Source organism: Phaenicophaeus curvirostris, chromosome 2 (genome assembly GCF_032191515.1).
Source record: "Phaenicophaeus curvirostris isolate KB17595 chromosome 2, BPBGC_Pcur_1.0, whole genome shotgun sequence".
Classification (NCBI taxonomy): domain Eukaryota; kingdom Metazoa; phylum Chordata; class Aves; order Cuculiformes; family Cuculidae; genus Phaenicophaeus; species Phaenicophaeus curvirostris.
In genome coordinates this window covers 45,951,812-45,968,938 of record NC_091393.1, presented here as the reverse complement: position 1 = coordinate 45,968,938, position 17,127 = coordinate 45,951,812, and the positions used below count along the sequence as shown (strand labels likewise).

General features: G+C 38.9%; 1 protein-coding gene across 16 annotated transcripts in view; it reads left to right on the top strand.

Annotated features, from left to right (window-relative positions):
• EPB41L2 (erythrocyte membrane protein band 4.1 like 2) overlaps window positions 1-17,127 on the top strand; it is a 112,270-nt gene that overhangs the window by 29,853 nt on the left and 65,290 nt on the right. For 15 of the 16 annotated variants that reach the window (XM_069851899.1, XM_069851908.1, XM_069851901.1 and 12 more), the window contains exon 2: window positions 16,323-16,798. In XM_069851899.1, the coding sequence (XP_069708000.1) occupies window positions 16,337-16,798 (462 nt within the window). In that variant the 5' untranslated portion in view covers window positions 16,323-16,336. Of the gene's footprint in view, window positions 1-5,817; window positions 5,839-16,322; window positions 16,799-17,127 lie in introns of those variants that run through there. The other variant, XM_069851898.1, reaches the window with a different exon arrangement.

Here is a 17,127-nt window from a genome sequence, read left to right as displayed (position 1 = left end):
GATAGGTGTCTGATCTCTGAGCTGCTCAACAAAAAGTAAATGAGATATAATTCATTGTGTTTTAAAGTCAGAAAGAAGCTTACCATGTAGCCACTGAGGAACTGAGGAGGTAGTTTAATTGTTGAAATCTTGTGCCTCAAATCTCAGTATTGACTGGAACCAGAACACCTTACAGATGTCTAGATATGCCTGAAAAACAGAAGTGAACTAATCGGATTTCTGTCATGTTATTTAGGAGCTTGGGGGTACATTAACCCTACTCCAGTTTTCCCAGAAAGTCCAACTTCCCACTTGATCATTAGGAATCCAAAGCAAGCATTGACTCCTTAAAAATAATTACATAAGTAATTAGAAGTGCAGAGGAAGGAGTGCTCTGTTTAAATCTTGATTGAGGAACAGGTCTTGAAACTCGTCATGGAATTAATGTAAAAAATGAAGAAGCTACTGGCAAAGTCTTAAAAGTACTGCCTGTTGTGAGGCATTTGATTGAATAGGAAAGGTTTTTGAAATTTTCAAGAAATTTTTATGAAACAGTAAGTCATAAGGATGGTGTGTTTAATGGTTTTTCTTCTCCCAGTCCTGTTGGTGTGCAGTTGCCCTTTCTTGCACAGATTACTTTGTGGCTAAATGACTTCAGTGGGCAGGATTTTATATGTGAGAGTGAGATGGTAGCCACTGAATCTTCTGTGGCCTAGCACTTGAAGGACCAGCACTTGGTGATCTTGTGTTGTGTCCAAAGGCTTCTCCAATGTAAAGTAGCCCATACTGGGATTCTGGTTTTTTCCCACCCTGCTCCCTTCTCTGGCCTCACTGCAGTTTTGTTGGCTATTACACAAATCATGAGCTTTTCCTGTTGTCTTCAGTGTCCGTTTCCTGTTTTCTTCTTCCCTCCCCCACCCCATTTTTTGAGTTCTGATTTTCTTTCCAGTAATGTATTTCACTGTTAGCTTGTTTTTCCCTGATTTTCTTGTTTGTAAGAAAAAGATGAGAATTGAAAGCTATAACATCAGTCCTTCCTTTTTACTGTGTTTCTGTATCTGCACTTGTTACTGAATTTATTGAACATTAGTTTGTATGTTGTTCATACTGCTTCCCAAAACATATGCCTGTCTTATGGATGTGTTTCTCCCATCCTAACACAGAGACAGAAAATGCTTACATCTCTAAGTGCTAGAAGTTTTTAGTCTTCTCTTTGCTCGCGTGTTTAGGCAGGCTTGTTAGAGTACCACGTCCCAGACTTCATATAGATCAGAGCTCCAGCTCTTGGTCTCTGACATCTTACTTTAGGAACTATTGTTCAAGTGAATTGATTTATGAGAGAATATGATGTAATTTTAAACAAGAGTCTGAGTAATTTTTTATTAGTCTATGCTTCCTATGACTTCCACACAGGAATGCAGTCTTGCGAAAAAAACCCTAATTGTTAATGAGTATACTACGGTCAAGAAAGACTTTAGATTCGTTTAGTCAGCTTATATGCTTATGGCAATTTTCCCGTTCTGATTGCTTAATATTTCAAAGTACTTCAGAGGTGAATCTAGAGTTAAGGAAAACTTAGGATGCGGGAAGTTTGTGCTGGGAAGCTCAATCATGGTCTTGGCTGTAAGCTTAAATGCAAGAGAAACATATGCATGGAGAACAGGAGTATGCTTGAAGGGTAAATGTCCTTTCAAGCATTTGTTCAGTCAGCACCTGAAATGATGAGCCCAAGAGGAGGGAAAGAAACCTCTAACTCCAGGCAGATTGGGAGCTTCACTCAAGTTATTTTGTGTGGAGGTCATAATGTTGTGCTGTATGTTTGCATAATGAAACTGTTGGATTTTAAATTGCTGTCAACTTGGATTTGTTTGCCTAGAGCTGTTTCAAAGCTTTGAAGCTCACTGGATACATAGAATGAGAACTGAAAATGTGTCCCAAGAAGGCAGAATTAAATGTGAAAACTTACTGTAATAACACCATCCCCATTTGTATATGGTCATTAAAAGGCTTTTCTGCGATGGGTGAGGCTGCTTCGGTAAACTGCAGTTTGTGATGTATATTTATATGGCAATGTCACTGCAACCATGGTTTGGCAAGTCACCATCTGTTTTTAGCTTCTCTCCTGGACAGTTCTAAATACTACTCCCCACCCTGTTCTTGGTGTTCACAAATGAATTATTCTTTTAAATCTTTCTTATCTGTCATCTTTCCCTAACTCTCCAAAGAACTTTGTTTAAATAGTTACTCCCTTGGGACTTCAATGCACATCCTGTTATCTGTTTTATATTACAATCTTTCATGCTGGGAATGTCCTTCCAGAAAGCACAAAACAGCTAAAGCACTTAGCATTTAGCATATTTGTTAGTCATCTGAAGTCTGGGCACAAACCCAGTGTTATTAGCATAAAATTCTCCTTTGCTCCCTTTACTCTGCCTCCCTTTAGTATTACTAGACTTTTTTCTGACCTCTAGTGCATAATTTCACTCTGGGTAGCCCAGAGATGTTGCAGTGGTCAAAATGTTATTAGAAGTGAAGCCATTGCCCTGAAAAGTGTGAAACTTCTAGAACTCTGCTAGTATTTTCACTCTTCAAGTCAAATACTAGTATTCAGAAGGGCCCATGGGAGCAATGAAGTTTGGGCTGCCAATTTTATTTGCTCAGCTAAGAGGCATCTTTACTTCAGTGCTTTTTGTTTCTTGGGGTTGGCAAGGTAATGCTCCCACAGGGGCAGCAGATGCATACTTTCCCAAAGAGCAGTATTATCTGTAGTTTCAATACTTCCTTATATGTTTAAGTAAACAAATATGTAGGATAATGTTTGCAGTGTCTGACTTATATTGTTTCAGGTTCTTTATAACTATTTGAGGGAATACTGAGCAAATTGGTTCTGCTCTTTCAGGGAATACTTCTAGAAGTCCCAGTAACACATGAATGACTTAGCTTGTGCTAGCTGTACACGTAAAAATGAAAATGCCAACACAAGACATCTTGAGTGGCCAACCCCTGAGGTTTGGGGAATGTGGGATGGATGGCAAGGAATATAGGATGGCATTTATTCATTGCAGCAGAGTTATGAATTACCATGTTTTTAACTATTCCACTTCTCATTTGTTTATTTTTCATAAAATACACTATACACTACACAATAGCCTGAATTTATTTACTTGTGCATGTGTTCTTGTTTAAGCTGAAGTAGAATCAGTTTTCCGGTTTCAGTTAAATCTCATCTAAGTAACAATTTTCCAATAGTTAACTGTGTTTTTCAGATAGTGTTTTTCTCTAGAAGTGGTAACATGGGCCACTGGCATGCAGAAAGGGCATTGCTTATACCTACTCCTATAGAAACGAGGGCCATTCTCAAGCTTGATAGAATGCTGTAAGTCCAAGATGTGAAAAGGGGTCGGCACCTGCAGGGAGGAGCAGACAGAACAAATTGACCCCAAACTGACCAACAGGTTATTCCATCCTGTGTATGTCATACTCTGTATAAAACTGAGCTCTCATGAGTGTCAATCTCTTCTTTGATGACCGACATCCAGTGAAGACTTCATCTGTCTGCCCCTGATACCAGATCTGTGCATTCCTGAATCCATTTACTGAGTCCAGCTCCCTCCTAACCCAGGACTCTTAACAAATGCTGAAGAGCAAGCACCACTAGGCTGGCATAGTCATTGAGGGGTGGGGATGCAATTTCATGTATTGGTATATATTTTATTTTCTTAGTAGTGTTTTCTTAATTATTATTAATTCATTAAAGCTGTTTTAGTTTTCAAGCCATGAGTCTTTTCTTCTTGTTTCTCTTTCCTGGGTCCAGAGGGGGAGATGAAATTGGGAGCCCAGCTACTTGGTTTTAGCTGCCAAGTTGTGCCAGACCAGGGCTAAATGGTGTCTGACTCAGTTATTTCTGGAGTGCTGTTCCTCCACAAAATGTGCTTCTGAAGGCAGTCAAGTGTTGTGGGTAGTGGCATTCAGGGCACAGGATGATTCCAGCCACCCAGTGGTTGCTTCCACCATTGTAAGCCCATTGTCTGAGGGAGTGTGATATATTCAATTTGCCAGGTCTACCCATAATTATTTCAACAATGGTTCTTGATGCCATAAAGGTTTTAACTGTTGAGCTTGTTTTATTGAGGTGCATGTTTCACAATTGTGGATTCTACTTTAACTCAAACCAGAACATCGTGTCAAGATTTCTGCAGGTCCTTCAATAGTTAATTCATGTACTTATAGCATCATACCCAGCAGAGACAGCTGCAAGTTCCCTGTAAAAATCCTGAAATACTTCACCATACAACTAGAAAACTTGCACTTATTAGGAATTTGGATTAAGCTTGTTTAAGGTTAATTACCAGGGATGCCATTTATCCAAGTATTTGGAACTGGCTTCATTATTGGTGGGAAGAAGTGGCAGTATCAGTTTATTTCAGCTTGCATACTGATACAGGAAATCTGGCCTTAAAAAAAAGACAAGTGTCAAATCTTCTGCTACTGTATATCTATAATTTTAATGTTTTTTCTGTGTCTCCTTGAGTAATGTGAAAACAACAAGCCAGTTTAACAATACTGGTTGATATGAGAGCTATTCTTTCTAGTGATTGTATTTGACAGTAGCAAAAATGAAGTACCCTTTGAAGCTGAAATGCAGAACTGATGTTACTGCCAAAATAAGGCACTTTTGTGGCTATGTTTACACCCTGAAGCTTTGTAAACAATGTTTGTGTATTGAAATATATTTTTGTAAATGACAGAGCAAGCTGTCATAATGCATTTGTCGGTTGGTTTCTGGCCATTGTTCCCAAGTTGGATTAGCCAAAATAAAAAGCTAACAGGCATTTTGAATGTGATCTCAGTAGTGTCTGCATCTGTAGCCTTGACATACGGCCATTAACTTTTTCATCAGTATTTGTGTTTTGCTTGTAGGGGCCTGTGACTAGTGTTCTATCAAAAGCACAGATTAGTTGATTCTCCTTTATTTTTCCTGACCTTGGGTGCTGGTGTTGTGGTTATTTCCCAATTTGTATGCTGTTGTACATTTCCTAAACGTGTGAAGGTAATAATTGCCTTTATGACTTCCACTGAAGAGGAAATGAATACTTGTTGAAACAATGATGTGCAGCTGGGATTCCAGCATACAAAGCTTATTACATTGGGACTTCTGTTTGCAGGACAAAAAATTCAAGCATACTGTTTTTTAATCCTGTGCACTTTCAAGGATGGAAGTTGGAAATGAAAAATTTGTTGGAGGGACAGCATGGCTTACTGAGTTTTAATCTCTAAAATTGTGGTTATAATGAGGGTTTAATCTGAACAGTCAAAACTCCCTGTAGACTTGCAATGTTGATTTTAAAGATAGGGCAGATATTTTCCCCAAACTGTTGTTCTTAGTTTGGGCAGATAACAGGAAATCAGAGCTGTCTCTTGACCCATGTTCACTTTCTGGCTGCTGGAATGAATTTGGAACTAAATCCTGGTTTTCCACTGAGCATGTCCTTCCCTAGCAGTGTCAGGGCTTGGGTGGAGTCACTCTTGTTCAATGCAGCTTTTCAAAGACTGTTGGATTCTCATCAGCTTACAACACTTTCAGTGCTGGGGAACAGCAAAAAACTAGGCTGATAAGTTATACATGTGCAAATGTACTCTGGCAAACAGATTTCTTGATTTGAATTAAGTAATCTTTTAGATTTTGGATTTGCCTTGATATATTGGAATGTTTGTAGTTTGAATAACACAGAAGGAGCAGATTGCTGTTGTCTCTGGATATGGTATAGACAGCACTAAAAGAGCTGCAGAATGTATATTTGATTATATTTAATCTTAAAGAAATTTCAGTGTGGACATCGCAACTTGGCCACTTGAAAGGTATTTATGTTCTGGTTTGGTTTTTTTTGGAGGTTTTGGGGGTTCTTCCATGATGAGCTTTACGTGTTGTGTGGTAGCTGTTACAGATAACGCAGTTCTGAATGCATTTCATTTTAGTATGGGCAACAGTACTTAATTTCCTACATTTGTGATACATATTTAGGCTGTTATCTAGAGTCAAGAGACAAATTTTGGCAGATTAGTATTTAAAGAATTCTCACTTTTTTTCATGTCTAGCAATATTCTTCATTCTGGAGAGTTCTATCCCTTCAACTGAATCATCCTTTAAAACTAATCCTCTTAAGTTGTATATGGATTGCAGAAACCAAGTTATTCACCAGTCAAAATAGAGATGGCTTGCAGCAGGTGTTCTATGAGCAGATGAGGGAACTTCAGTGATAGGGAATAGATGTGTGTTGTTGCACTGCTTTAATGAGAAGATTATTTTGAGAAATAGTCATGTCCCTGGATTCAATTTTGACTTCACGAAGAGCTGAGGTAATTTCCCTAGAGTTGCTTTACAAAAATTTGACAGCGTAATAGTTTTATTTTGAAAATACTCAATCAAGATTGCAGATACCCACTCTGCAATTCTACACAGAAATAGCTTTATCTCTCACTCTTCATTTTCTGTTTGTCTTCACGGTGATATTAAGAACTACTGTAGTAGGTTTTATATTGTTTCGAAAGTGTCTATTAAGTTTACGCTCCCCTATGTAGGGACTTGGTAGTGTTTTTCTGGTGAGTCCAGTGTATTGCAAGGATTTATCACAGTATTTATTACCAGTGATTTTCTAGCACTACAAAAATAAATTCTAGAGACTTGATTATATTTCAGTATTTATATAAGGACAAACATGTTTTCCTGGTAAGGCAAGTAGTTACTGTATTTGGGATGGGAACACTGTATGGTTCTAAGAGTTCTGCTGTATGATGGTATGATGTGAACATGAGGGCTAAAAAAAAGTCCCTGCAATTTTTGAATAGGGACTTCACTATCTAGGTAAAAAGATGTTTGAGTATAGTTGCCATTAAGTCTGGGGCTGCGAGTCACCATGACATGCCTGGAATTCTCAGGAAACTGGATTTGATAAACGTAGGATCCTTTTATAAAGACATCCTTTTTGTGCCATTTCTGTTCTTGGAGGTAAGCTGAGAGGTTATTTGAATATGAGTATCTAAGTATCTATTTAGACAAACATATGTTCATGTACAAGTGTAACTTTTTTTATTGTCATGGGGTAATGATTCACTGGCTCTGAAGTTAGTTATTAAAATAAATCATGTTAATACATACATGAAAACATTCAGTCACTTTTAACTTGGAAATTGCAGTTGAAATTGGAATAGTTTTGCTGTTTAAAGTTTGACCTTCGAAATGTGCTACTGATTTTTAGAACTATTATGGCACCATCTGCTGACCAATGTACAGGCTGGCAATGACAGTTTGCTCACCTGGCTCCCTCCTTGCAAATAAGCTTCCAGTTTAGAGGACAGCTGGGGCAGAATCGTAGAGGGAAGAGGTGATTTTCGCTTTGCTTACATTTAGAGTAAACATTTTTAGTAGGAGACATTATTAGAATGGCAAGCCTGAATTATAGCACAGCTTTAGTTGTCTAGTCACCTGGATTATTGCTTAAAGCCTTCTCATGAACTGTGAAGCTTTAAAAGAAGTTATTTGGTGTTTTGGCTATATGTCATATGATTGTTCTTGGTATTCTGTTTATCAATGCCTGCTAAGCCCACAAAGAAGAGTTGGGACAGCATGAAATCCGTTCAGGCCCCAGCTTTGGTGGTCTTGTCACAGCATGGGAAACAGATGGGTTCTGACAGGCTTCTGCCCTGTGGCTACTGCTGAGACCCACAAAAAGCAGAGTCTGCAGTTTCTCCTCAGCCTTTCAGTTAACCTTGATTTTTGTCCACAGTGATCTTCAGGGAATGAATAAACAAAACAGTCCCCTCCGTTGCATTCAGTGTGCGAACACTTAAGTTTGGATTCAATTGCTAGAGGTAATCTTAATTGTTTGAAAATAGATGCTTAGATTTTTGGATGCACAAAACATGTTCTTCTGTGGGTTCTCTAACTTTTTAAAACATGATCAGTAGTTTGCTGAATTGTTGGTCTTTGACTTTAATCTCACCTACTTATTTCAGGAATGTGCTTAAATGAACTTAACCCAAATTATTAGCTTCAACAATGGAAGTATGTTCGTATGTATTTACAGTCCTGTCTATGTATCAGTACGGAGAAGGACGCAAGTACCTGTAGGAGAGTTGGGGCTTTTTTTAGTTGATGTTTTACTGCAGATCAGCTTTAGGGATGTTCATACTTCTTTAAGGATCTGAATGTTGAAAACTATTCTTTAGCTGGTAATTTATTCTTTGTGTTCAGAGAGCTCCATGTCTTTGCAATTGCAGTAACCCACCTAAATAATGACTAAAAGGTGTAACTGATTTAATTTTTGTGTAGTCTGCAAGTAGAATTTGTGCAGGTTATATTGGCACCCTCGGAACAATGCTGCAGCACAGTGGGGCGCTGCACAGAACAGTGTGATGTTATGAGTTTTCTTGTTTACACACTGATGATAAAATGCAGGTTTTAGATTAATAATAATGCAAAGAGAAGTTTTTCTAGTTAATACAATACATTCATCCTGTTTTGGTATATAAACTAATGTACTCTACAGACAATAATCCATGCTTTTGAAAAATCTTCTGGAGGTAGTTCTTTAAGTATTACCTAGTGGTTGAACCAGACTTTTTTACACTCCATTGTTTGAATGGTGCTCCAGCTCGGATTTTACCACTTCATGGCGTTTATGTCAACAGATTTAGTATTGGAACCAGCAAGTGTACTTTTTGTAACTGACCTCTTCTAAACAATGGTGAAATGCAGAGCAGTCTTCTGTGCTTCAAATCATAGAATCATAGAATAGTAACAGCTGGGATGGACCTCAAAGATCATCTAGTTCCAACCCCTCCTGCCATAGGCAGGGACATCCCCCTAGAACAAATTACCCAAGGCCCCATCCAACCTGGCTTTGAACACCTCCATGAATGGGGCAGCCACAGCTTCCCCTGGCAACCTGTTCCAGTGTCTCACCGCTCTCATGGTGAAGAGATTCTTTCTTATGTCTAGCCTGAATCTGACCCTCTTCAGTTTATAGCCACTGCTCCTCATCCTATCACTACGAGCCTTTGTGAACAGTCCCTCCCTAGCTTTCCTGTAGCTCCCTTTCAGGTAGTGGAAGGTTGCTGTAAGATCTCCTTGGAGCCTTCTCTTCTCCAGGCTGAAATAACACACTTTCTCTAAAATAAATCACAAACTCCCAAATAAGTAGCTGAAGTACACATGACCTTGGTTCAGGTTTCCATGTATATTTTTCAGATATTCTTTACCTTGTTCTTTTTGTGTATCCCATGTGAGCCTTAATAATTGAAAGTGTTAATGTGCAATTAGTCAGTTTTTGTGAAGAGTTTTTTAAAAGGAATTATTAATTCTGTGGTGATCTGGAAAATTTTGCACCTTGTGCATGTACCCCTGTTGCCTTTTAGTGCACTGACTTGTAATTAAGTTGTAGTAGAAGTAGAGGGAATAATTTTTATTTTTCTTCCATGACATGATGGTCAGTAGACTGGTGGGGAGGTGACAACTATCCAAATTATTTTCATTTCTTGAGTTTGCTGTGACAAACTCAAAAGGAATAAACAAGTTTAGGACTGCCTGCTCATACTTTTATACCCTCAGAAAATGAGTAGGATGAAACTCAGAAATATATGGAAAAAGGTTTTGTATTTGTTCATCTGTGCTGATGAATTGAATAAGAAATACCATGAAGGAAACAGTGACTTATGATGCAGGTTATCAACTGCAGTAAAAAGCAGTTTTCTGTGGTTTTGCAGAATCACAGAATTGTTCAGGTCAGAAAAGCCCTCTAAGGTAAGTCCAGTTGTAAACCTAAGACTATCAAGTTCACCACTAAACTATGTCCAAGTGCCACATCTATGTGTCTTTTAGATACCTCCAGGGATGGTGACTCAGCCACTTCCCCAGGCAACCTGTTCCAATGCTTCACAATCATTTTGGTGAAGCAGTATTTCCTAACATCCAGTCTAAACCTCCCTTGGTACTATTTGAGGCCATTTCGTCTTGTCCTATCACTTGTTACTTAGGAGGAGAGACCCTACACCCTCCTCACTACAACCTCTTTTCAGGTAGGTTTGGAGAGCAATAAGATCTCTCAAGCTCTTCCGGACTGAACAATCCCAGTTCCCTCAGCTGCTTCTAAACCAGACTTGTGCTCCAGACCCTTCACTAGCTTCATTGACCTCACATGTGTGGGGCCTAAAACTGAACACAGTATTTGATATGTGGCCTCACCAGCACAGAGTACAGGGGGAATGCTGTGTAACTTCATAGGATATATTCAATTCTGATCTTTAAGCCACTTTCCTTTTAATAAATTTCATGTTATATGTTGTTTTCTGTTTCTGGTTTGTATATGGAGACAGGAATCCTTCTGGTCAGACAACTACACTTCAAGAATTTATATTAGGAACTGAAATAAGGTATCAACTCACTGACCAGTCTGTACATTTGAGAGCAATGAGAGAGGTAAGGCAAGGGTAGTGTTCTGCTCCACTTTCACATGTGGTCTCTGGACAGCATTAGCTTTTCCTCAGCAGAACAAAAACAGAGAGGGAAGACATGAATGAAAAGGGGAAAGAACAGCTGTTTTTTTCAGTTGCTTCCTGGCTGTCACCCTTGCTTGGGGGAGGTGGTAGTTATGATTAGGGCAGGATGTCTGCTCCTCATAGATGTCCCAGGTGTTTTAAAAAAACTTAATTCCTTTTCAGAAATTGCATGTTTGTTTACAAGATTTTCTGCCCTGCCCTTCCCATTTGATCCTTGCAGGTTGGGTAGACATTCAATCTGCATGAGCCAAGTTTTCAGGAGAATTACAAAAGACAATGGGTGTTATCACCAGTAGCTTAATGTGCATGAGCTTAATGTCAGTTGCAGAACCTGCTAAGATGTTTTTTTTATTCATGTTGCTCCAACCTTGGTAATCCTTCCATTTGAGCATCTCTAAGGTTACTTCTGTTATCCGCTCCTGCTGCAAGATTCTTACTCTCATTCTCATTTCAAAATGAAATATGGATTTAATGTTACCTCACAACATGGAAGAGGTGAGATAAGGAGAACCCTAGCTTACAGCAGCTGTTAGAGCTAAAAAAAATATGGAAGGGGCAAAAATACTTAGTGTGGTTATGCTACACAGTAAAAGCAAATGACAGTTGACAATGCTTCCTTGGAGACAGGAGAGGAAGAAAAAATACAGCTGAAGTTTATAGTCAGAACTGTAATTTTTCGATCTAATTTGTTTCACTTCTTCCCAATGCCCTTCTGAGATAAATGGTGTCTGCTTACTTGTGTTTTTTCTGATGCTGTTGGCTCTTAAGACATAGGGCTGGATTGGGGTCTTGCAAGGTTTTCCCTCTTGGATCAGGAAAAAGTTGTTTCCAGGTATCCTGGTTACTTGATCTGCTTGACTGTAATGGAGGTAACATGAGAGACTTTACAACCTGCAACAGTAGACGCTGATTACAGAACTCCATTTTGTCCATCACTACCCCTGTTTTTCCTGTGAATTACAGAACTGGAGGATCTGGCAGAGTGTGGAAGCAGTGAGCACAAAGGAAGAGAGTGCAGAGAAAGGGCAGATAGACCTGATTTTCCGTTTCTCAAGGGATGCTGATTTCTCACATGAAAATGAAATGCTAGGGAAAAAATTCATGCTAGAGAAGGGTAGGTAGTTTGAGAAGACTATCCCTTACGCTCTTGGTCAGTGCCATTGTTCAGTAAATTCATCCATCTCTAACAACTCATTTAGAGACTGCTGGCAGTACAAAGAAAATCTGTGGGCTTAGCAAAGAAGTGTTTTGTTTTGGAGGATTTTCCTTCCCTCCCCCCCTTTTGGAAAAGCACGGAGGTTAAAAGCATGAGGGACATTGAGCTCATGAAAGAAATCACATCCTGCTGTGGGTATCAAATGAAGGCACTAAATGAATGTGGAGAGACCTATTGAAACAGGGCCTATAACAAGTTTTCCTTGCTTCTGCAGTAAAAAGGCAAGTTCTCCTTTTAAATATAGGTTAGATTATGAAAAACCTGAACACTTGGAGAGGCAGAACCTTTCTTGTTTCACACTGAGCAAGCTTGTACCACCCACTGCTATACTGTCTAATTTAAAGATGTGTAACTTATGGTCTGTTCTTTTTATTGTTAGAAACAGTATTATAGAAACATGTTTATGGGGTGATTTATTTTGCTCAGTTCTAAGGAATTTTCTGCAGATGCTTCCTATTGGACTGTGTAAGCAAAATATAATAATTTCGAGAATGGCATACGATTAATTTTTATTAGTGTATACATATATTTAATGCATTTCTGCATATTTTAGAAGTAAAAATGCATGCAGGAAACAATGATTTTTCCTTTAGCCTCTGAAGCTTTATCAAGTCTTCTGGAATTCTTTTAGCTAGTTTCTGGGAATAAACTGGCTCTTAGACATGCATAAGAGGAAATCGCTGCCATCTATTAATTACGAAGTTTCTGGTTTTACTTCATTGAGCTATGTGGATGGCTGTTGTCTAATCACCAGAAGGTTGTGGATTTTTCTCCTGGAGAAATAGGATTTTCTGTATATTAGTTTTGATAAGATTTTTACATTATTAAGATTGATACTATTAGGAAAGAACAGCAACAGTTATATGTAAGAAGAATGAAGGTGATAGCAAAATAAGTATAATTTGACTAGCAGCTGCTTTAAAAATATCATAGAATGGTTTGGGTTGGAATGGATGTTACAAAATGCCTAGTTCCAATGCCCCTGCCATGGGCAGGGACACCTTCACTTGACCTGGTTGCTCAAAGTCAACCTGGTCATGCCTCTTTTGATGCAGCCCAGCATATGGTTGGCTTTCTGGGCTGCAAGTGCACATTGCTGGGTCATGCTGAGGTTCTCATCAACCAACAAGTCCTCTTCCTCAGGGCTGCTCTCAGTTCACTTCCCACACAGCCTGGATTTGTGCCTGAGATTGCCCTGACCTATGTGCAGGGCCTTGCACTTGGCCTTGTTGAATTTCATGAGGTTCACAAGGGCCTGCCTGTCAAGGTCCCTCTGGGTGGCATCCTTTCCCTCCCTGGATTAGGGTGACCAGGAGCCTTGATCCAGCTTGGTTAAATCTTCTTACTTCAAGTTAACTTCAGCAAAGGATGGTTCTGTTCTACTTTCTGGAGGAAAGAAAGAAAAATAATTTATTACTTTGCAGTCCAGAGGAGGCTGCAAACGTGATCTCCTCTCATATGAGGACAGGCTGAGAGAATTGGGCTTGTTTAGCCCGGAGAAGAGAAGGGACATCTTATAGTAGCCTTCCAATATGTAAAAAGGGCCTATAGAGAAGATGAAGAGTGCCCCTTAATCAGAACGTTGTGATAGGTTGAGGGGGAATGGTTTTAAGCTGAAAGAGGGGAAACTTTAGATATTAGGAAATTTTTCATTGTGAGAGTGGTGAGGCACTGGAATAGATTGCCAGAGAACTCATGAAAGCCCTGTCCCTGGAGGTGTTCCAGACCAGGTTGGATGAGACTTTGAGCAACCTGATCTAGTGGGAGGTATCCCTGCCCTCAGCAAGGTGGTTGGAAATCAAGTCGTGGGTGGTTGGAAACCAACTTGTGCACCTTCAGGTTATTTAGATAGTCCCAAACCAGATCCTCTACAGTGGGCTGTTCTTCATTCACCCAAATACCTTTGTCTTCTGCACCTTGGGCAGTGGCTAGGGTTCCTGTGGGTGAAGGCTGAGGCAAAAAAGTCATTTAATACCTCAGCCTTCTCCATATCCTGTTTAACCAGGTCTCCTGTTTCCTTCAGGAGAGAGCCCATATTTTTGCAGTCTTCCTTTATCACTGATGTACCTACAATAGCTTTTCTTGTTGTCCTTGACATCCCTGGCCTGGTTTAATTCTGTCAGGACTTTAGCTTTCCTAACCTGATCCATGGCTGCTCAGACAATTCCCCTGTATTCCTCCTAGACTCTTGTCTTTAATTCTGCCCTCCATATATTCTGTTTTTCTGTTTGAGTTTGTCCTGGCATTTTTGCCTGACTTTCTGTTTGCTGGAGTACATCACACCTGAGCTTGGAGAAAGGTGATCCTTGAATATTAATGAGCGTTCTTGGGGGCCCTCTTCCCTCCAGGACTTTATTTTTTGTGTGGCTTATAATAGCAAATTCTTGAATCTCAACAGCCAGTCAAATGGAAACCTGCCCTTCAGACACCTGTTACCTCTGAGATAAATAATGCTAGCAGAACTACGAATGTTCCATCACAAAAACCTTTTTTTACTGTATTAAAACTTGAAGTTTTTTATAGAAAGTGAAGGAATTAACTGCATGACTGCAATATATACAGCTTGAAGTGTCTCTAGTATAGCAGTAAAGATACTTTTTGTGTAATTTGCCCATTGGCGAATGTTTTGGTTTAGATAGCATAGTTCGAAGTAGTGAACAAAGAAATACTCCCATCTAGTTAATTTTGGTCTCAAGATGCTTGTTTAATATTAATTTGCCTGTGGATAGTTCTGGGCTCCTACGTCTAAGCTTCTTACTAAGATGGCTGTGAAGTTTGGGTTTTTTGGCTCAATAATGTCAGTCCCTTTTGTCAGAAGGGCTTCTCTGTTCTATATTTGACTTTATTAGTTTTTCTCTTTTTCTTCTTCCCTTTATCCTTAGGAATGGCTTAGTTTAACTTTATTTCTCAATACTTGTGAATGTTCTTTGGGAACCTAGAGGCAACTTATTGCTACTGCTTTGTGATCTAAACTGGTTTCCAGTTGGCTTCAAGTGCAGTTTGAAATGGTGTGTGAGTTAAGTAATCAAGCCTGAACTGGCTGACCTCTTCTTGACTTGTTTTTGGGCAGCGGTAGGTGCAGCAGCTCTTAAGTTCAGTGGAGAGTCATGAAGTAATAACCTCCTGACTGTAATGGTAGACATTGATGGCAAGTAGTTTTAATGAAGAAGGCTCTATATTTTAGTTATGAATATGATTGTAGCTAACCTGCTAACCTTCAGGCCAGACAAACAGACTGTTGGTTTAAAACTAATTGTTTTAGAACAGTTGTAAATAAATACCTATGATTTCTAATGGGACCTGGGCATTTAAAGTTTGTCAGACCCCGGTGTGCTTATTTTTGGCTCACTTCAATAAGTTGGGAAAAATAATTATATTATATCTAAGTAACACAGCAAAATCCAGTGCCACATAGCTAACAAAATATTTATTCTAGTTAAGTTTTTTTCAAGAAACACTGACTGCTACGATTAAAGATTATCACATATCCTGCTGTAATAGTATTATTTCTCTTAAATGTCACTGAAAAAAGGGCAGGCAGAAGTGATGAGAGTACCAGTTGTGTATGATTTTTATATTGATTGGTATGTGATGAAGAACCCAGTCTTGCTTTTCTTAAAGTACACTTCCTAGCATTATTAGTAATTTCAACAGCATCACTGACTTGTGATTTCTAATTCTTTTTATGCTCAGTATCATGCACACCGTAGTTTTTCCCTATTCTTTGTAAGCTTGCTCTTTCATTTTCCTGCATCCCTACCACTGGTTTGTCATGGACTGAGATAAGGGAATTGTGAAAATACACCTTTAACTTTAATTGCAACAGATTTTACTATGAACTAAAAATAAAATACTAACACTATGACTTCTTATCTAAAATCAGTGTCGCCTTCTGGTACTGTCAACTGTAAGCCTACTGGTAGCTTCCTTATTGAAAAGGTATGGATGATAAGAAGGATTGAGTTATAAGGTCAAAGAGCTACAGATATTTTAATAGCCTCTTTTTTAAGGCAAGAATGGCATTTCCTAATGCAAAAAACACAACTAGAAGCATGTACTTTTTCTTGATTTGAAAAGACTTTCTATATCAAACTTGTTTTATATTGCTAAGTGTTGCTGAATTGTAAGGGGGATTGTGTCTACCAGTTTAACTAGAGAGGGTGGATGCTCTTTTGAAACTTGGCCTTCTGGATCAAGCAAGGATCCCAGTAGAAACAGGACTGAATTTACCCATGGAGTAATCTTTACTCAAAATTAGGCATAGCTTATAATCAAACAATTTCATTTCAATAAGCACACTTAAATTTTTATCAATGAGAAGGAAACTTGGAATGTCTTTCTCAGGAGTGGTAGTTTTGAAAATCTTAATCTGCAGGGCATTAAGTTTTAGCTTACTGCTTTTACTTGTGAGCTGAGAATCTGAAAAGAAGTATTTCTTTAACTCCAATAAGTTAAACTTGGAAACTCTTGTAGATTATTTGTTAGTATTATATATTACTATAGATAACATGAGTCAGCAATACTAAATAGTGATGCTACATAACAAAACTGTTTTTATTGTTGCTTCTTTTAGTGTAAGTTGTTACAATGACAACTGAAGTTGGTTCAGAGACTGAAGTAAAGAAAGATTCTGAGCAGCTGGGACCAGACAAAGCCAAGGACAAGCCTGAAGAAGCATCAGATGCTCCAGAAAATCAGAAGTCCAGGGAAACATCTGAAGAAGCTCAAGATTCTTCTGTCCCAGCACCAACTAGCCAAAGTAGTCCAAGTACCCAGAAAAAGCAAAAAACTGCATCTGAGAGCAAGGGTATTTCTCGTTTCCTCCCTCCATGGCTTAAGAAACAAAAATCCTACATCTTGGCAGAGCCCAAAGAGACTAAGAAAAGAACAACAGAGGAAGAAAAAGTAGTTGAAGGAAGTGAATGCCAGACAGCAGAAGGGGTGGCTCAGCCAAAAAAGAGCTTGGAAGAAGCAGCAGCTGAAAATCAGAATAATGCTAAAGCAGATGACAAAGAAGAAAAACACTCTGTTAGTAGTGCTGAAACACAGGTACGTGTGGAAAGTCTAATAGATGCTTCAGATTGATTGTAATGAGAACTGATTCTTGACTTATGTAATTCATGTAAAGCTTCGCTAGGGTGATATCAAATTAAAAACTATTCTGGCCTTTTGCACAGTTGGGTTGCTATAGTTATGAGTAGCATAGCTAGTTTAAGAGGCTCCTGCTCTGTAGCAAAGCATTTTTTTTTAATGTAGTCATTTCTAGATGTCTAGTTTTAGTGTAACCTCACACTTCGGCATAGTTCAAAGGAACATTGTATTATTGCAGTAGAAATGAGCAGGGATAAGAGGAAAGCATCTTCAGTCAGCTTTGTCTC